This window comes from Podarcis liolepis (genome assembly GCF_965112155.1).
Source record: "Podarcis liolepis genome assembly, chromosome: 15".
In the NCBI taxonomy this organism is placed as follows: Eukaryota; Metazoa; Chordata; class Lepidosauria; order Squamata; family Lacertidae; genus Podarcis; species Podarcis liolepis.
This window is the reverse complement of record NC_139566.1, coordinates 11,773,896-11,794,149: the sequence shown is the minus strand read 5'-3', so window position 1 is coordinate 11,794,149 and position 20,254 is coordinate 11,773,896. Positions and strand designations below refer to the sequence as shown.

Below are 20,254 nucleotides of genomic sequence, written 5' to 3'. Positions count from 1 at the left end.
CCTGGGAGCTTGGTTGCTGTTCCACTTCCATCCGCCCCCGTAGTAGCACAGCTCCCCCCTGTTCCCACTGAGACAAGAACCTGCCCCCAATGGGGAAGGAGGGGGGAAGATGATGGAGGAGGGGATGGGGGGGAAATAAATACAGCCGAGTCTTTTTCACCTCAACCGCACAGACCTGGGAGGTACGGTTGGTTGCCAGGGCAACAACAGCTGCCAATTGAGGGGACCCAGCGCGTTAAAACCATACCCAGCGGGCAAGGAGCTCTCCAAGGGCACGTTCACAAGATCATTCCAACATCGATTTGCTACCCATCGCGCAAGCACACACACACACAGAGGCTCTATTTTAAAACACCCTTTCGGCAAAGCAGGGCCCTTCTGTCAAGTGAGATGGGGCAGCTGTTTACATAGCCTGGCACGTAGGGTGGCAAAGAAAGAGGCTGGCATGGGCCTGACCCACTGCCCCCAACCGCCACAGGAAATTATCCCACATGGGAAAAGCCCTCAAGTGAGAGCCGACAGAGGGCCTGCCGTTATGTGTTTAGAACTAGGTTTGCACGTTTTGGTTTTTCAAGATTTACTGGTTTTTCAAAACGACAAATAAACAAATCCCACCAGATTGTTCCCCCCTCCGTGCAACAGAGATTAATAATACGTTGGGATTTCCAGCAGAGAACGGTACCCAACAAAAGGGTACCAAGTTTCAAAGAAATTGACAGAGTCTTGCTTGCCAGCCAGAGCTCTTATTGTGTTCAAGCATACACACTTTGAACACCCTTTGTGCGTTTAGGTCTTGCGACTGCTGGCTTCCTAAAACCCTATTTTTCAAACTGCTGCTGGTGGCGCTAAATATTCTGTATGTTTTTAGTTGCACCTGAGCACAGATGATAATTTATGTTATTAGACAACTTGCGTTTCGCGGGGGCCACGTTGCGGAGTTTAGCACTGGGCTGGCCTGACGCGTGGCTTGGCGCAGCTGCTTATAGATGAATTGCTTATGGTGAATTGTATTGGCGTATTGTTCTTTAAACGTTGTTTTACGGACATTATGCTGCGTACGTGACATTATGTTGTTTACTATGCTACTATGCCGTAAACGGAATGGGGGGCTTTGCAGGGTGGGGGGGGGGCGACCAATAAATTTCTGGAATAAATAGGGAGTCTCGTTTTAAAATGTGAACAAGAGCTGTTCTGGAGGTTCTGGGTACATGCAAGGGGCAAAATGGGTCCAGGACAGTTAAATGGGAGACAGGAGAGAAACCCTACACACCACATACCATGCAGAACACCTTCGTAGAAGATGAGAACACAGGATAAACAGGGCTTCCTGTGTTCCTGAATCAGACCACGGCTCCATCTAGCTCAGAACTGTCTCTAAGGCTAGCTGTGGTTCTCCAGGGTTTCGTACAAGAGGCATTCCCATGCCTACCTGGAGATGCCGAGGTTTGAACCCAGGACCTTCTGCATGCAAAGCACGTGCTCCACCCCTGAGCCACGCATAGCCCTTCCACAACAGAACACAGGAAGCCGTCTTATACTGACTCAGGCCGTCGGTTCCACCGCAATGGACATCCCCAGACCTACCTGGACTCTCCTTCTGTGGAGGTTTTTAAGCAGAGGTTGGGTGGCCATCTGCCAGGGATGCTTTAGCTGAGATTCCTGCATTGAAGTGGGTTGGACTGGATGACCCTCGGAGTCCCTTCCAGCTCTGCCATTCTGTGACTCTATGTGTTGAAACCGGATACCTTGGAACCATGGCTAGCTTGTGTATTGTTTCAGGTGCAGACATCTTGCACAAACCAGGGTCTGCCACCAAGGATCTGCTTACGTTACGTTTTTATCCACCCCACATTTGCTCCAAGGGTTGCGCACACACAGTTTGCCCTTCTTCTTTTTAAAAAATTCTTCCAACCACCCTATGAGGTTGATGATGAGAGAGATCTAGCCGCAAGGTTACCCAGCATGGTTCATGGCTGAAGACAGATTTGTACTTGGTCTTCCAAGTCCTAGAGACACACTCCTAACCACACCACGTTTGACGTTGTTCCATTACAAGCCTACCTGCATGCGATAGACGGGCCTGCAAAACTGTACTTACCACATTCACTAACAAATAATTTTGGTGCCTGCTTAAAGCAGTTTTGCTTAAGCCTATCCAGACAGGCAGCTGATGACCTGTTTTAATCTTCATTACTTCTAATTATTTTTCACTGCTTTTCACTGTTTTTTATTGATAATCTCAACACCGCTTGCGACCCATTTGGAGGTTTTACTACAATCAAGTAATGTATAAAGGTTGTTAAATAAAATAAAAACAAACATTTCACTCTTCCTTTCATTTTTCTTTCTACACCCAAGAAGAGGAGGTTTTTAAAGAAATCTGCAGAACTGAGACATAAGAAGGAGAGATATCAGCACGCTCGAGGGAACCTTGAGGGCTGAAGGAATGAAAAGAAATATTTAAACAAAGGGGGCAACCCGTCCTCAAAACACCCCAATGAAGAATTGAGCACCCTCATCACTCACAGAATTGGGGGGGGGGTAGAAGACTGAAAACTTTGGAGGTGGGGGAAACATGTTAGACTAAGATACGGGAGTCCTGAGTTCCAGTTTCCACACATCCAAACGATCTTAGGTCAATCGCCATCTCTCAGTCTAACCTATCTCACAAGGTCGCTCTAAGGATAAGTAGGAGCGGTGAGAACCATATCTATCACCTTGAGGTCCTTGAGGGAAAGGTGAGATACAAATATTGTAATAACAAAAATGTTTGAGCTTATAGCATCCTGCAGGCAGCGGAGGCCGGTCCGTTCAGTCTGCCCTGGGCCCAGTGGCGTAGCGTGGGTTGTCAGCACCCGGGGCAAGGCAAGTAATTTGCGCCCCCTAACCCGTGGATTTGAGCCCCCTAACCCTAACCCCCAGATGTTGCGCCCGGTGCGGCCGGCCCCCCCTGCACCCCCCACGCTATGCCACTGCCTGGGCCAGCCCCCACCTGCCTGCCCCCTTGGAATCACAGAATGGGAGAGTTGGAAGGGGCACCCCTGCCCCACAATGCAAGAATCTTTTGCCCCATTTACATCCCGTCCAGAGGGTGGGCCCTGTCTGTCACCTTCCTCTTCCTCAGGGTTGCCCCTTGAAGAACTCAACAGGGAGGGGGAGAATAGGAGGGACTCCGTCTGTCACTAGCTCTGGCTCCGACCCCTTTTGGGCTCCCCTGCCCTCTGCTGCACCAGCCCCAATGGGCACCAGCAGCAACGAGGCTTGGCAGGAACCCCGAGCAGAGAGGCTCTTTCTAGCAGGAGAGAACACACCTCAATCATCTTCCGCAGGCAATGTAAAAAATGGAAATAAAGAAAACAGGGGCTGATGGGGGAAGACGCAGATGAGTGAGATACCTGCACACCTGCAAAAACCCTTAAATATTCCGGCAATGACTGCAGAGTGCAGGCTTCAAAGCTACCCAAATAAGGAAGACGTTTAAAGCACATCTTTCGCCCACCCAAAAATCATGGGGACTGTAGTTTGCATCCCTCGCAGAGCTCCAGTTCCCAGCACCCCCTTAACAAACTCCAGTTCCCAGGGTCCTTTGGGGGGGGAGGCTAGGGCAGGATGTGCTCCAAATGCATGATGTGTATTCGAAATGTAAGAATTTCCCCTACCTCATGAGGACTAGAAACTTAGGGAGGCTTCGAACGCTACTAGGCAGCCATTACTGCTTCCGTGGCTTAAAAGTTCAACGTGTGAATGAAGGAAGCAAGTGTTTTTGAAGTGGCAAAGGTATGTACACACGCCCGATGTGTGTGGGGGTACCAATTGGATTGAGGAGGGGGTGTCTTGTCCATAAGCAGATATTATTCCCCCACCTTTGTTGCCTTATCTGGCCTGCGAAGCAGCCCTCGCTTTCTGTTTCAGAAGCTGAAATCCGGCTTTTCTCGGAGTGAACCAGAGGGTGTGAGTCGACTTGCCTGACCCTGTGGCTTGCGGTGAGCAGACTCGCTTGACTCCCCGGGGCTCGCAAATCCCGAGAGGCAGCCCATGCTGACTTTGCAAGGATGGAGAGGGAAAGGAGATCCCCCACAGCCTGGTAAGGAGGACACTTGCTCTCACCATCAAGCCAGCTGAGCACATGGCTTTTTCGTTTCTCCCCCTGCAACATCCGCCAAGCCTCCCCCTTACCGGTGGGTCTAAGGCAAATGTATTGTAAAGAAGCAGGCAGAGGGCTGCGCCCACCACCGCTGCCGCCACCGCTTTATAATTCATTCCCAGACCACGGCACAGATTGCCGCAACTGGCGTGTCACCGCGACCCGATGCTCCTGAAAATGAGAAACGGCGGACTTCAAACCCAGCCTCGCACATTGTGTACTCTGAGATGGAGTCCCTCCACAGTAATCACAGATGGGTGGAAAGAGATAGACGCACCACAGGAGAGGCAGACCAGCAGTTCCACTGATCCCAGCGTTCAGAGGTCCTTTTTCTATTTTTCTTAACGGAGACGGCAGGTCGTCAGCCTCAAAGCCTTTGCATGCCCAGCTAGCTGTCATCCCTGGCTTCACACATGAGGCTCCAAGCAGTTCCTGCTTCAACGGGGGGTCGCGGGAGAGTGGGATAGTCTGGGCTGGGGAATCTGTGGCCATCCAGATGTGGCTGGACTTGAACCCGCACCAGCCTCAAGCAGCACAGCCAATGGTCAGGGATGAGAGCCGGTGCACTGTTAGTGGGTAGAGTGTGGGGTCAGGGCCTGGGAGGCCAGGGTTCGAATCTCCCACTCAGCCATGAACGAAACTCACGGGGCGACCTTGGAGTCAAGTACTGGCTATCAGCCTAATCTACCTCGCAGGGCTGTTGTGGGGATTAGAGGGGGAGAACCATGCAAGCCAGCCCTGTGCTCCATGCAGAACTGGGGAAGGGGGCGTATATTAAATGAATAAATGTCCCAGGAATAAACTGGTCAGAAGACTCGCTTGCGTTGCAACCCCACACACCCAACACACCTTCTGCTTTCAGTTCTGTGAAAACAATTGATTTGGCTTACACAAATCACACAAGTTCGAAAAGCCCTTTAAGTCTCATTGGCAAACACAGGATGGAACACAAGGTGTGTCTTATATACAGTGGTGCCCCACAAGACGAATGCCTCGCAAGACGGAAAACTCGCTAGACGAAAGAGTTTTCCGTTTTGGAGGTGCTTCGCAAAACGAATCTCCTATGGGCTTGCTTCGCAAGACGACAATGTCTTGCGAGTTCCTGCTGGTTTTTTTCCTTCCCCCCTTTTTCTAAGCCGCTTATCAGCTGATCCGATCAGCAGATAAGCCGCTAAAAGCCGCTAATAGCACTAATAGCGCTAATCCGCTAATCCTTCAATGGGCTTGCTTCGCAAGACGAAAAAACCGCTAGACGAAGAGAATCACAGAACGGATTCTTTTCGTCTTGCGAAGCACCACTGTACAAGGTTAGATTCTGTGACCTTTCAGCCCCCTGTTGTCTATTAGGAACGAAGCATTAGTATTGTTTGATTAGAAATGCAGGAACTTGCCTTAAGGCATCAGGCTATTGAGCAGCCTCTGTTGCTTCATCTAGTCCAGTACTGCCAACTCTGGCTGGCAGCGGCTCTCTAAGGCAGAGAGAGAGGGGTCTTCTTTGTCATCTTTCCACTGGAAAGGCCAGTGACTGAATCTGGGGTGTTCTGCATGGAGGGCAGTTCTGCTCCCTCCCCCTTAGCAACAGAAGGAGATGCTTTATAAGGAGCCAAAACACCGGTCCGTCTAGCTCAGTACTGTTTACACTGACTGGCAGCAGCTCTCCAGGGTTTCAGGCAGCTCTAGCTGGAGAGGCCGCGGCTTGAACCTGGGACCTGAAAGTAGATGCTCTACTGCTGCACTATGGGCCTTCCCTCAGTGGAAAAAGTAAATGCACTCTGCACATGCTCAATTACCCTTGAACATCCTGCACAGAAAATATTCTATGGCACAGTTCTGAGTTAAGCTCCCTCTCCAAACATCCTCAGTGGGGGGAAGGGACCAAAGGTGCTCTGCACATGCTTGATTGTACTTTTGCCTTTCAAATTAAGCCTGGCTATGACTTTAAAGCCATGCCAATCAGCTGTGCATATTAGACCTGAGCGTAGGAGGCAGAGACAGAGAGGAGGGCAGGCTGGGATGCCATATTGGGGACGGCACACCTGATGCACATGGTGTAATTTCATCTGAGAGAACCCGGTGCTGTCTGGGAAGGCCTTCTCAAATGCAGCGGGGGGTTGGGGGGTGGGCTGGCTTACCACATTCTGAAGTGTATTAAATAACCCCCACTTTCATCTAAGGAGAACACCAAGCCTCTTACAAGAACATTTAGTCCAGAATCTGAAATCGCCTAACCACATCACTGCCCACCCACCACACAATTCCACGCACACAAGCACAGAACAAAATCCTGACCACCTATAAGCAGCCCATAACATGACGGAACAGGACTCAGGTGGCGCTGTGGGTTAAACCACAGAGCCTAGGACTTGCCGATCAGAAGGTCGGGGGTTCGAATCCCCGCAACGGGGTGAGCTCCCGTTGCTCGGTCCCTGCTCTTGCCAACCTAGCAGTTCGAAAGCACCTCAAAGTGCAAGTAGATAAGTAGGTACTGCTCCGGTGGGAAGGTAAATGGCGTTTCTGTGCGCTGCTCTGGTTCGCCAGAAGCGGCTTAGTCATGCTGGCCACATGGCCCAGAAGCTGTACGCCGGCTCCCTCGGCCAATAAAGCGAGATGAGCGCTGCAACCCCAGAGTCGGTCACAACTGGACCTAATGGCCAGGGGTCCCCTTTACCTTTAACATGCCGGAAGGGAGGCTATTCTGGTAGGGCGAATGGGGGCACAGCCCCAACCCCTGTACAAATATAGGAATTTGCCTTATTATGTACCATGCCAACCATTGGTCCATATAGCTCAGGATTGCCTACACTGACTGGCAGCAGCTCTCCTGAGTTTCGGGCAGGGACACTCCCATTCCTACCTGGAGAGGTGGGAAATCAAACCTTTGATTCTGCATGCACAACAGGTGTTCTACCACTAAGCTATGGCCTTTTCCTTTCCCCTCCCATTTTAATGTTTATTAATCCCCCCAAAGCAGCTATGGCCCTTTCCTGAGCCTGCTCTCAGCCTACCTTCTTACTTACAGCCAGTCCAGAGGGTGGCCTGGACTCAGCGTTGCCCCTTGTATATTATTCAGCAGGAAGGAGGAGGGGGGGGGCAAAACTAGACTCAGCTGGCTCTGCCTGATTTTGGCTCTGGTGCCACCTGCTGGCGGGCTCCCTGCCTGCTGCCCAATCAGCCCCAATGGCAAGCAGACACCCCTGGGGGCTGCCTCCATCCCCAGGCCACTCTGGTAGGGCATAAGATGACTGATGAGGCTTGAAGCTCCTGACAGAGGTAACCGGACTGTGCTATGTGGTCTTATGCACCAGAGCTGTGGAAGGGTTTGCGCAGGGCGCTCTGTTCTAAACCGCACGTATCAGGATTCCTTGCCACAGCTTGTCATTTTTGAGTCTCATTTGCCAAACTATTCCCTAACCTTTCAGCGTATTGTTAATAATAAACAACCCCCACCCCGACTTATCAATGCCAACGAAGGTGTGTTTGTGTGTGGGTGTGCATGGGTGGGTGGGTGGGTGGGGGAAGAACGCATCCAGAAGCAGAAGAAGGGAGAGGGAGACACAGGGCTGCAGCAGCCAAGGGGTTAAAAGACAGTAGCATCCGGATTATTAGTAGGGAGCATCATTTTGTAAACATATGTAGTTTCCATGGCAACCAGAGCCAGGTTCCTTGGTTACGGATGGAGGGTGGGGAGGGGGGGAGAGAGAAGGGAAAGCAAAATTAGGAGGGGATGGATGGAACAGAGGGAGGAAAATGTGTGTGTGTGTGTGTGTTCCTCTCCCTCCCCCCCCCCTTTTCTTTTCTGGGATTCCTGGAAGCGTCACCGAAAAGGAAGGAAGGAAGGAAGGAACAAAAAAAAGGGGGGTAGAAAGAGGACAGAGAGTCAGGTCGTCCCAGAAAAAGGCACATGAGGAATACAAACGGATAGATAACCAAAGCTATTTTAATACGAACCTCCCCTATTTTCTGTCCGACTCTTCAGGCAAAGAAAAATGCAATAATAGGGAGAATGTGTGGGGAGGGGGTGGTGGAGAGGATTCTGAGCCCCACAAGAAAAAAAAAGTGCATATTCCACCACTGCCACACAAAAAAATTCTTCTACCCTCCTCACCACTGTCTTTCTTCTTCCTCTTTAACAAAAAAATAACAACGGGATGGGCAGAATTGAGAGGAAGGGTGTTAAATATCAAGTCAGAGGCGCAGTCCTGTGTGAGGTGCAGTTCTCCCCAGCCACAAAAAAACCCCACATACCTTAATAACTATAGGGAGAGCAAAGAAGATGAAAGAAGGGGGAAGAAACAGCAGGTAGTGGCTGGATTGAGCGAAAGTAGGATCTGCTGGCTTCTGAAATCCCCTCCCACTGTCCCCCTAAATGAGATTCTTTGCCCGGTAACAGCACCCCCCCCCCAAAAAAGAGTATCAATTTCCTCCAATAGGCCCAGAAATAATGCTGGATTTTGTAGCACAGAAACACTGGTTCCTGGTATACAAGATGCCGACTGCCCGACTCTTCCCAACCCAAACCCATGAAAATCTCTAGTGCCATGTTTACAGACCCCCAAACGCAGAGGGATCTCTACCTACCACACCTTGTCCCCACCCATCCAAATAAATCCCCCCCCCCACTGTTCGGTTTTCTCACCCACATGCTCCCCTCTTTTCAGAAACCCACCTGCGTTCCAGGAGGGAGCAAGAAAGAAACCCCACAAACCGTCCCGCAAACCCACAAACCAGATTTGCAGATAAGACAGCTGCTCACAGTGCCCCACATTTGGGGGGCTGTTTCTTTAGCTTTTAAACACATTGCCCAGGACCCCTTGCTATTGCCCCCCTGAACCATCTACCCCCCCCTTGCTTAGTGACCCCAGCACCCACTATTTGAGATCAAGCAATTGCCGCCACCCCCATCCCAAAACCCTCATGCCCTCTACCACTGGGCAACAGCCTTCCTTCCAGACGGCAGGCGGCTGGCTCAGGGTTCAAGGGACTGGGGAAGAAGACATGCAGCCAAGCAGGAATTGGGTGAAAACATCACTGCCCCGCCACCAACCCTTTTGGAGATGAGCGCTCCCAACTTCCCCATCACCAAACCTCTCTGTGGGGTTTCCTCCAGCCCCATCTTCACCTTCTCCAATCTCCCCCCACTGCCATCTATCCCCCCCAACACACTGCCTGCCTGTGCTCCCCCCATTCCATTCCCTAGCCCCCCACTGCTTATCCATTTTAATTGCCCCAGCTTGACCCCTCTCTCACCCCAATTGCCTCCCTACTCTCCCACCCCACTGCCTGCCCCATTGGAAAACTCTGCCGTCTCATATCACCCCCCAACACACTTTGGCAGCTGCTGCCCCCTTCTTTGAGTCCCACTGAGGAGTCCCCTGCCCCCACCTCCCTAATCCCATTTAGTCCCTCAATGCCCCCCTCCAGTTTCCTGATCTCTCCACCCCTATTTCCCCCATTTTTGACAACATCCCAACCAACCGCTCATTCGGCACTCGCAGCCCCACTGCAATCTTGCCCTCCCCAGAGACCCTGCTCTTTCTCTCCCCCCCACCCTGGGGTACCCCAGATGTTCCCCTCCATGAACCCCCAGCCCGTCACAGAGGCCCCCCCCCCTGCTTGGATCTGCCTCAGCCCCCAGGTGCATTTAAATGCACCCTTTGCTGCCCTACTTGTAACCTCCCACCCCATTCCTGTTGCCTATAAATGCCCCCCACCCCATCCTGCCCCGCTTGGAACATCCCCCCACCCCACAGCCCTCCCCACACACCCAGCCCAGCTCTTCACCCCCCCACCCCACATGTCCCCCCTTCCAGGGTGGGGGGAAGCCGACGACTCACATGCCAGATGACGAAGAAGATGAGCGAAGCGCAGAGGACTAGGGTGAGCATGTAGCAGAAGGCGGCAAAGGTGAAGGCCATGGCGGGGCGGAGGGGGCGCGCCGTCGGTGGTGGTCCCAGTAGCGGCGGTGCTGTCGAGGGAGGGGGCGGCCCGCGACCTCCCCCCACTTTGGCAACCTCCTCCTCCTCCTCCTCCTCCCTCCCCCACCCCCCGCCCCGAAGGCAGCAAAGGCGGGCGCGCAGCTACTCCGCCATGGGGCAGAGCGGCAGGCGAGGAAGGTGCGAGGAGGCGGCTAGAGGAGCTGCTGCTGCTGCGAGGTCCGCGACGACGCCCCCTTCATCCTGCTCCTTCGCCGCCGTCTGCCGGGAGAGGGAGAGCGAGGCGCCCTCGCCGCCAACGACGACGAGGAGGAGGAGGAGCTGCAAGCGGCGGCGGGAAGGGAGCGGGGCGGCGCCACCGAGGAGAGTTTCCTTGGCGGTGCTGCTTCTACCTGGAGGAGCGGCTGCTGCTGCTGGAGAAAGAGGGCGGGCAGGCGGGGAGGAGGGAGTCGCCCCAGGAAGGGTGCGCGCCCCGCTCTCCCCCCGGGGGGGTGGGGGGGTAAGAGGGAGAGTCCCTTGCTCGGCTCCCAGGGAAGGAGGAGCACGTGGCGGGCCTGCGCTGGTGGGGGAAGGCGCCCGGAGAGGAGGAGCGAGGGAGGGAGCCTCGTGGGGCTCCAGTCGGAATAAGGCAGCGGTGGTGCAGTGGTTAGAGCATAGGAGCCAACTCCTAGTGGCCGGGGTCTCCCCAATAAAATAGTTGAGCATTGTCATTCAAGTGGCGCGCGTGTGTGTCGTGTGGTTGATGGTGCGGGACAGGGCTTACTTGCCCCACCAGATTTTCTTGGCACTAGAGCATTGCGGGAGGACCGCGGAGAGAACAGGGTTGGGGTCCCCGCCCTCCTCAGCCACGAAGCTTTCATCTTGAACCCTGCCCTCCTGCCCTCCTACCTCACAGGGTTGTTGTGGGGATTGAATGAGAAGGAGGGGCGGAATGGGAGAAGAACCACGTGCCAAGCCAGCCTTGAGCACCTTGGAGGGGTGGGGTGGGGAAAGGAAGGTAGGATATGCAATCAATCAATCAATCAATCAATCAATAAAATGAGATCTGTAATATGGGATCTACAGTGCAAGCCTAGCGGTGTCTACTCGGAAGTTAAGTCCCAGGGGATTTGAACCCTGGTCTCTGGCGTCCCAGCCCAGCTCCTTAACCACTACACCTTTACACTGGGGGTAAAAGATTTCATACAGTAGCGTGGAGGTATTAAAGGGGTCTTTCCCTTGCCCTTCGACACTATACATGCATAGAGAGAGATATATAGGACCCGCTTTTCAAAGTTCTTTTAATGTTGTGTTTTATACCGTAACCCGCCTTGGGACCTTGGGTCATAATAATAAATGATGCGTAAAAGGAGATGTTACGGCTGCGGTGCTGCGTTCAAAGGGGGCGAGCCTGCAGAGTGTGCGCGCGTGTGAAAAGGGGGCGTGGCTGTCGGCGATCGTGGGCGTCAAATGTGAGTCGGAGGAGGCGTGGCTCTGGATGTATGAAAGGGGGCGTGGCTTAGCGTGCGCTGCATACAGGCGCGTGTGAAAACATCGAAGGGAATGTGGTTGCGCGCCAGTGTGTGGAAGCGAGTGTGAAAGAGGTCGTGGTTGTCCATATGGAGGGGGGGGCATGATACCGTATACACATGCATACATTGAGCAGTAGCCCATCATGTTACATCTACTTAAGTGTAGCCACTTTGGAATAAAAGCACACTGCTCATTTAGGCCCATTCATTTCAGTGGCTCTGCTTGTGAGTAGAACTTCGTTGGAATCCGCACTTCCCCATTTATTGCTCGGAGCCCCGGAAAGTTTTATGTAGTGGCTAACAAATCTGGATGATAAATGCATGATACAAAAATGAGAGGGGGGAGGAAGGAAATTGGGGAGAGGTGTGACTGTGTGGGTGCATGAGGGGCTTGTGCTTGCACAGAGAAGAGCGACGGGGCAACTGGCTTGCCTACACGGCATACGTTAAAGCACATGGCTCCTCACCACCAAATAAACTGGGAACTGTTGTTCGCTAAGGGTGCTGGGAATTGTAGTTCTGTGAGGAACAAACTGCTGTTCCGAGGATTCTGACTGTGTTTTAAATGCATTGTGTGTGTGTGTGTGTGTGTGTCAGACAGACAGACAGACAGACAGACAGGGGAGAATGGGGCACATATCCTGTCAGGAAAGAGTGAAAGGGAAAGGCTTGTGTAGGAGTGTGGATTATGAGGAGAAAAACATGAAAGGGAAATGTGAGGAAGCAGTGTGCTTGTGCTATGATGTACCAGGCTCTTCCTCACACCTCATTCTTCTTTCCCGCCCAAATCCATTCCTATGTCTCCTCCTGCCTCTCACCCGTATTTTCAGTAGCTCCCTCATATTCACGGTTTCCTCGCAACGTCTCTCTCATGTATGCAGTTGTTTCCTTCGTCTCTCTCTTATGTATGCAGTTCTTTCTTTCACTTGCAAGCTCTCTCTCTCACTAACTCACTCTCTCTCTCACACACACACACACACACCCAGTGCCTTCACCACAGGCAGGACGTGTGAACAGACAAGGGTTGGGGTGGAAAACAAGAGAGGGGTGTGTTTGTGTGTGTGAGAATCGCACGGGGTCTCTGTGTGAAGGAAAAGGGAGCCGAATGGGAGGCCAGGGCAGCTCCATTTTGGTGTGCATGGGCACACTTGTGTAAAAACATGAGGGAGACAGTGTTGTGGCTGGCAAGGAGGGAGGGAAAGTGGTGCGACTGATTGACAGAAGCGCAGTGTGTGAGAGGAATGTCTGGTGTGTTAGGACCGAAAGATGTTATGAGAACCCTTTTTTTTAGTCAACAAATTTTTAAGCCAGCAAATATGTACACATAAGATAGGTACACGGCGTGTTTTATTCAAGAATTCCTACATAGAAGTGTCTTCTGGAAGGTACAAGGGCAGCCAACATGATGCTGACTGGATGCTGTTGAACTAAAACTCCCACCAGCGCCAGCCAGCACAACCAGTGGGAATAAACTACAGGGGTAAACTACAGTTCCCGGGATTGTCAGGAGGAAATAATGTGTGTTCAGTATGTGGAGTGTCCGCAGCCCTGGTCACTGTGTCTGTCTCTCAGTGTGTCCTTCCCCCCATAACTCTTAAAAAAGACAGACGGCTCTTAATACACACATTCAGAGCTTCTTTCCTCACATGCTGATGAAATCTGACAAAATGTTCTATTCTGTCAGAAGCATCGATCAGTTGTCAACAGGAGCTGCCAAAGCAAGCTGTTGGATCCCTTTTTGGGGATTTGTGGTTTTTTTTAATGGGGTGGTAGTGTCTGAGTGTTTGTGCACCCCCCCCTCCTTCAACAGAACTTCAATAATACATGGTATTCTAATTAAGATTATTGCTCCAATGAATCAGTGGGTAGTTACACACAATAATGAATATTTTATTCATTTAAGTTGTGATTGGAATGTGTGTGTCTCTCCTCAAGGATATTCCAGGCTCCTTCCTGAACGTTCATATTCCATTCTAGACAAAAGACAAAAGTCTTGTCCTACCGCAGTTTAAAATTCCAAATCACAACTTTTTAAAATGGAGGCAGCCTTAAGAGGTATGTGGTATAGTGGTTAGAGCGCTGGACTCACAACCCCAACCTTGACCAGGGTTCAAATCTACATCCAGCCCATGATTGTGGGCCATTCACTGTACTTCAGCCTAAATTACCTCACAGGGTTGTTGTGAGGATAACATGGGGAAGGGGGAGCCACGTACATCACCTTGAGCAGCTTGAATGAAAGGTGGGGGTATAAATGTTATAATAACCGAGGGCTCCTTCAAGATGCAATTCTTTATTCCATTTATACCCCATCTTTACTCCAAAGAGCTCAAGGTTGTTCTCTCCATCCCCACGTCTTTTACCCTTCAGTCTTCCCAACAGTCTTGTGAGGTAGGTTAGGCAGAGAGTTGGTCCCTGGCCTGGGATCACCCAATGAGCTTCGTGGCTGAGCGGGGATTTGAACCCAGGTCTCCCTAATCCTATTTTGACCACTCTAACCACCTGCCTCAGAACCAGGGTGATTCTATCACCACATTTTAATAAATGGGGATGAAGCTTATTTCAGGGAGGCCATTTTGGTTCTGGTGTGTTAGTCAAAAAGAATGGGAAGTGGTAATGCAAGAGGACTATCCCCTACAGCAGGCACGTCCAACAGGTAGATCATGATCTACTGGTAGATCACTGGACATCTGTGGTAGATCACTGGTCGATCACTGGCTCCCCCCAAAGAAGCCCAACAACTCTGGCTCCCCTAAAAAAAGCCCTCCCTCCCTCATAAAAGAAGCTCAACAACTTTGACCTGAACCCCCAAAAGGGGGGTAGATCACTGACAGTTTTTAACTCTGTGAGTCCCTTGGGAGTTGGCCACCCCTGCCCTACAGTAATGTGCAGCAGCTTCTGCAATTCACTTGTACCTTCTCACACTTCTTCCCAGTACCAGGTTTCTACAGATCCTTTGGACAAGACCCCATGGCCTCTCTCCTTCAGTGAGTCACTCCTTTACAGCAAGCCTTGCTCAGACTTCTGCCTTTGCAACTGGAACCTCAGCGTTCCTGAGGACTAGAAACCTGCTTTGAAAAACAAAATGCCCAGCCATACCAACCATTGATGCCAGCCTTGCAGCACTCGATTATATCAAAAAGCTACCTTTACAGCTTGGGATTAGGATACCTGAAAGATTATATGCCCAATCAATCACTGTGTGCAGCAGGAGAGGGCCTCTGGCAGATATCATCTTTTGATATAGGAATTGGGTCTGTGTTGTGTTGTGTGGTAGCTACCCCTTTGGATCTCCCTCCCATTAATTATGGTCTCTCTTGCCATTCCAGCAGCTGCTGAAGACCCTTTAACAAGCCTTTTAAGATAAGATCTTTCCCATCTGTACAGTACTGGGATTGTTTGGAAGGTGTTTGTGTGTTTGCTGCCCTGGACTCCTGGAAGGACCAGATGTAAACTTAAATAATAACCACAACAATAGAATCTCCCTCTTTTAAAGGCTTAGAAACGGATTCAGATTTTCTGCATGTGTGGGTTCATATATTGCAAATGTTTCATCACAATAACAACAGCACTGATATATATATATTGGTTTGGGTGGTACACATGTGCATTTAGCTTTATTAACTGATTGATCAGCTGCAAGTGATCCAAATTAAGTCACCCCCCCCCAAAAAAATGCCCTAATCAGTTGACAGGCCTGGGAGGTGGGGTAGGGCACACACAAGATGATGCGGTTTTCGGCACATAACATACCTTAGAAAAACATCGGCTCTAAACCCCATGCAAATCCCTGGAATCTGGGCTTTGTACTCTGGGGGCTTTGTCTACTTGTTGTTGTTGTTCAATTTGTCAGAAACACATTGAGGCTCCCCCCCCCCCCACATTCCCCCAAATCCCTCAGTATTGTTAATTCAATTTTGAGCCGTTCTTTCACGCAGGTTTTAAAGGAACTAATCCCATCTCTTGGATTACACGATGCAAGAACAACATCGAGATCCACCCACCAGCCCCTTCCTCCCTGCCCAGAGCGCCAAAGTGAGGTAAGAACCTTAGGGAAACAGCAGTCGCTGGCTTTAAGACCATGTCACTAACCGAAAAGCGATGGGGTTGGGGGGAGAGGAGGCTCGGTTTAGGTTGCCCAGGCAACTGAAATCCTCGACTTTGCAACCTTTATAATCTCACAGGCTTTGTTCATGCAGCCAAGTTCGTGCGGATGCATCCGATGTAAACAATGGTGGCTGGTGTGTCATGGGGACTTGTGGGGCAGAAGGCAGGGAGCCCCAAAGCAGGTGGAGCCAGAGCCAAGGACAGGCAGAGCCAGCTAATTCTAGCATTGCTCACATCCTCCTCTTCGCTGAGCAATACAAGGGGCAACACTAAGACTAAGGAGGAAGGCGGCAGGCAGGACCCACCATCTTAGGGATTCTGGTTTCTGTAGGGTTTACTCCTTAGCCCAGAGGTTTTCAACCTTTTTGAGTCCATGGCACCCTTGACCAATCACATTCTTCCTGTGGCACCCCTGTGGGGCTCAGGAGCCCAGTTATGTCAGCCCTTGCCTGCAATGCTGGCAGTCTCTCATCCTTTTTCGAACACCCTTCCCTTGTGGAGTTTCCTCAGTCTCCTCGCCTCTCTTATTGGGAGTCCTCTGGGCAGCAGCTGTTGCTGCTGCTGCCGCCCCTGGTCTCTGATCTTAAAGGTAAAGTGACCCCTGACCATTAGGTCCAGTCGTGACCGACTCTGGGGTTGCAGCGCTCATCTCGCTTTATTGGCCGAAGGAGCCGGTGTACAGCTTCCAGGTCTTGTGGCCAGCATGACTAAGCCACTTCTGGCAAACCAGAGCAGCACACAGAAACGCCGTTTACCTTCCTGCTGGAGCGGTACCTATTTATCTACTTGCACTTTCCCGTGCTTTCAAACTGCTAGGTTGGCAGGAGCAGGGACCGAGCAATGGGAGCTCACCCCGTCACGGGGATTCGAACCGCCAACCTTCTGATCCAAATCCTAGGCTCTATGGTTTAACCCACAGTGCCACCCGCGTCCCTGTCTCTGATCTTACCCCACCCCAAAGAGATGTGGTGTTATGTGTTCAGTGGTCTCTGTTTGCCTGAGCTAGAGTCTGGACTAAGGATTCTGAGCTCCTGTGTTCTGATTTGATACATGATGTCCAATCACAGAACATTTCAGGATCTGGGCCTCTTCCATTGGCCCTTGAACTCTGAGTCGTGATTTGCAGCTTGGAAGTTTAGACAGCCAATCACATTGTGAGTGGGAGTGGCCCAAGCTTTCAGAAATGTATATAAGCGGTTGCTTTGCCTGTTTCCCAGTTATGTAGTTCAATAAAGGTTCTTGCTGTTATGATTGTGTCTTGCCTTGTGGGAACCCACCTACACTTCATGTGCCTCACACTGTCCTTTCCCAACAGCAAGGGCTGGAGGACTGGCTGGCTGGGTTCCCTTGCCTGCCTGCCTGCCTGCTTGCTTACTCCGAGGCTGCCTCATCTTCTGGCAGCCAGCACCCCCTGCCCAGCCCCAGAGGCACTATTCACTTGTGGAGCTTGTAGCCAGGGCCGCTGCAACAAACAGCTGTGCAAGCCTTGGGGAGGCAGAGATACGAGAGGGCATCAGAAGCGGGAGGGAAAGAGGAACAGAGTCCAGTGTTGCCTGTGGCACCCCTGACCATCATTCAAGGAACCCCAGGGTGCCACGGCACACTGGTTGATAACAACCGCCTTAGCCTTTTCTTCTCCCAAAGATATCTCGCAAGAGTCAGAGCTTTCCTTTTCCTAGATGGGCTACCTTCCCAGCCCCATCTGCCCCCCACTTCCCTCTACCATATTGGGCACTACAGTGGTACCTTGGGTTACATACGCTTCAGGTTACGTACGCTTCAGGTTACAGACTCCACTAACCCAGAAATAGTGCTTCAGGTTAAGAACTTCGCTTCAGGATGAGAACAGAAATTGTGCTCCGGCGGCGCAGCAGCAGGAGGAGGCCCCATTAGCTAAAGTGGTGCTTCAGGTTAAGAACAGTTTCTGGTTAAGTACGGACCTCCAGAACGAATTAAGTACTTAACCCGAGGTACCACTGTACATTGGCTACGCTATAAAGAGTATCATGCTTCCTATCTGTATTCTTCTCTCAAGTGTTCAAAGCACTTCTCATGCCCAGATGTTGTGCAGCAACACTTCCAGAACCAAACGTTCCCCAGCCCTGATAAGCACTGTGCCTGTTGATAGCAGCAGTAGTTGTGTTGCCTTCACTCTTTCTAGCTTTGTTGCCATTAACATCCATAGCAGCTTCACTTATTTCATGGAAAATCTGCTGGGACTCTCGTAGCACCTTTACTTTTTTTTTTTTAACAGCCAATGCTCTGGAACGTTATGCAGATACATAAGCACTGGCACTCAAGAGAACTGCTTATTAGCGCATATTACAGTATTCATTAGGGAACAACTAAAGTAGCAGTAGGGAATCTTTGGCTCGCTGGATGTTGCGGAACTACAACTCCTATCATCCCTGACCGCTGGCTGCGCTTGCTAGGGCAGGTGGGAGTTGTAGTTCAGCAACATCCGGAGGCCCAAAGGTTCCCTGCACCTGAACAAAAAGGTCACAGTGAAACAAACAAGCATTAATTTATTTTTAAAAAAACGAAACCTTGAACACAAAAGCTGGCTTTCTCCTTTCTCCTATTTTAGCTGGTCTTAATAGAAAGTATTAGCAGTGGTGTAATGACGAGGGAAAACACAGCTCTGGGATTACTTCTCCCCACCCAAGCAGGAGCAAATGATGTCACCTGCTGGTTGAAGCACTGGCAGTGTTAAGTAACTTTTCTTGTTCTGGCAAGTGAGTGAAGTGTTAACGAAACTTTCAAATTTGTAACAGATTAGAATACAGTGGTACCTCGGATTAAGTACTTAATTCGTTCCGGAGGTCCGTACTTAACCTGAAACTGTTCTTAACCTGAAGCACCACTTTAGCTAATGGGGCCTCCTGCTGCTGCCGCGCCGCCGGAGCACGATTTCTGTTCTCATCCTGAAGCAAAGTTCTTAACCTGAAGCACTATTTCTGGGTTAACGGAGTCTGTAACCTGAAGCGTATGTAACCTGAGGTACCACTGTAGAGGGAAACAAGAGGCTAGACACTTCTTTCTTTTCCTTTGATGGGGTTCCAGCTTCATGCCAGCAGTTTAGATAATTATGCCTATTTGCATTTCTAATTAAAAGCTAGAGGTTGCATTTCAGTGGGATGAAGACCTTTAAAAGATGCCTGCTTCATAAGCTGAACCCATTCAGTCAGAACTAACCAACACTCCTAAGAAGCTAGGATTGCAGTTGTTCTCATCCTAATAATGACTATATGGGCTACCAGAATAGGCACCTGCAATTCAAAATTTACTACTATGCCCTCCATCACTGCCGGATTGCTCAAGGTAAAGAAGGCAGCTACATAATATTATTTCTAACAAATGTCCAGCTACTTGTTTAGAATTAGCTGGCATAGTTATATTCTGTTACAGAGGATTTTCATACTATGCTACAGACTTTCCATACGGTAGTTTTTCTGGTTTGGTATTCTATTATATTGCAATGTCATTAGACCATCATGAAAGTTGTTCTAAATGTTGCTTTTAATGCTGTAACCTGCTCTGGGACCTTAGGGTGAAGGACAGGTAATAAATTAACAACAACAAGTATTTATATACCTGCTAAACGAGGATAACCCTTTATGCAAACTGCTACATAAGCTTTCGCCATCATAAGCATCTGTTATTTTTTAAGCTGCTACAAAACTTTTAATTAGTTTTGCTGTAATTCCTCTAGAAGGTTTTGCCTTGCAGGGTATGGTGTGTTTTGAGGGTACAGAAAATATAGTGTGGGCATCACTGTGGACATGTAGACTTTTCCCCTGTGTAGAAATGCTTTGCTGAGTCTGCTCCCATTGCCTTGAACTGACCTTAATACTTGCCGGCTGAGGGCTTAAAATAGAGACTTGGGGAGAAACAGGACAATAGCATATAGATCATTCACACTACCAAAGGCAGCAGAAACAGCCTGTTCCGCGGCGGCCCAGTCCCTCACCGGCTGTTCTGAGGCACCCTGGCACAGGTCAGGCAGGCTGCAGGTTGCTGAGCAAAGCAAATTCTTATTCTCTCCCATATTCAGCTTTATTTCCTACCCAAGAGCAAATTGGGTTCACAATGGGGCAATTAAGATTTGGTTGGAAAACGTTGGTGGGTTGGCACCCTCTAGTGGCTCCTTTGGGGACAGCTTAGGACAACTAAGGCTGTACCTTTAAAGCACATTCCCGCCCCCCTCAAAGAATTCTGGGCGCTGTAGTTTATTAGGGGTTGCTAGGAACTGTAACTCTGGGAGAAGAAAATTACAGTGCCCAGAATTCTATGAGGGAAAGTCTCTGTTTCAAATGTGCTTTTAATGCCAGTGTGTACAAAGCCTATACAGTGGTACCTCGGGTTACATACGCTTCAGGTTACAGACTCCACTAACACAGAAATAGTGCTTCAGGTTAAGAACTTTGCTTCAGGATGAGAACAGAAATTGTGCTCCAGCGGCGCGGTGGCAGCAGGAGGCCCCATTAGCTAAATGGTCTTCAGGTTAAGAACAGTTTCAGGTTAAGTACGGACCTCCGGAACAAATTAAGTACTTAACC

At 50.4% G+C, this 20,254-nt stretch overlaps 1 protein-coding gene and 2 long non-coding RNA genes across 4 annotated transcripts in view; 2 read left to right on the top strand and 1 right to left on the bottom strand.

Moving 5' to 3' along the window:
* Positions 1-10,416, bottom strand: part of CNIH2 (cornichon family AMPA receptor auxiliary protein 2) — a 51,976-nt gene extending 41,560 nt beyond the window's left edge. The window contains exon 1 of the mRNA XM_083477687.1: positions 9,979-10,416. Within this exon, the coding sequence (XP_083333813.1) occupies positions 9,979-10,059 (81 nt within the window). The 5' untranslated portion in view covers positions 10,060-10,416. The remainder of the gene's footprint in view (positions 1-9,978) is intronic.
* Positions 1-20,254, top strand: part of LOC310694567 — a 120,768-nt gene that overhangs the window by 97,401 nt on the left and 3,113 nt on the right. The window lies entirely within an intron of this gene.
* Positions 11,575-17,649, top strand: LOC310694552. Of its 2 annotated transcripts, XR_014519741.1 has the most exons (4): positions 11,575-11,813; positions 13,524-13,643; positions 14,524-14,575; positions 15,527-17,649. It is a non-coding gene; the product is annotated as an uncharacterized lncRNA (long non-coding RNA). The 2 variants fall into 2 exon arrangements; XR_014519740.1 differs by lacking the exon at positions 14,524-14,575.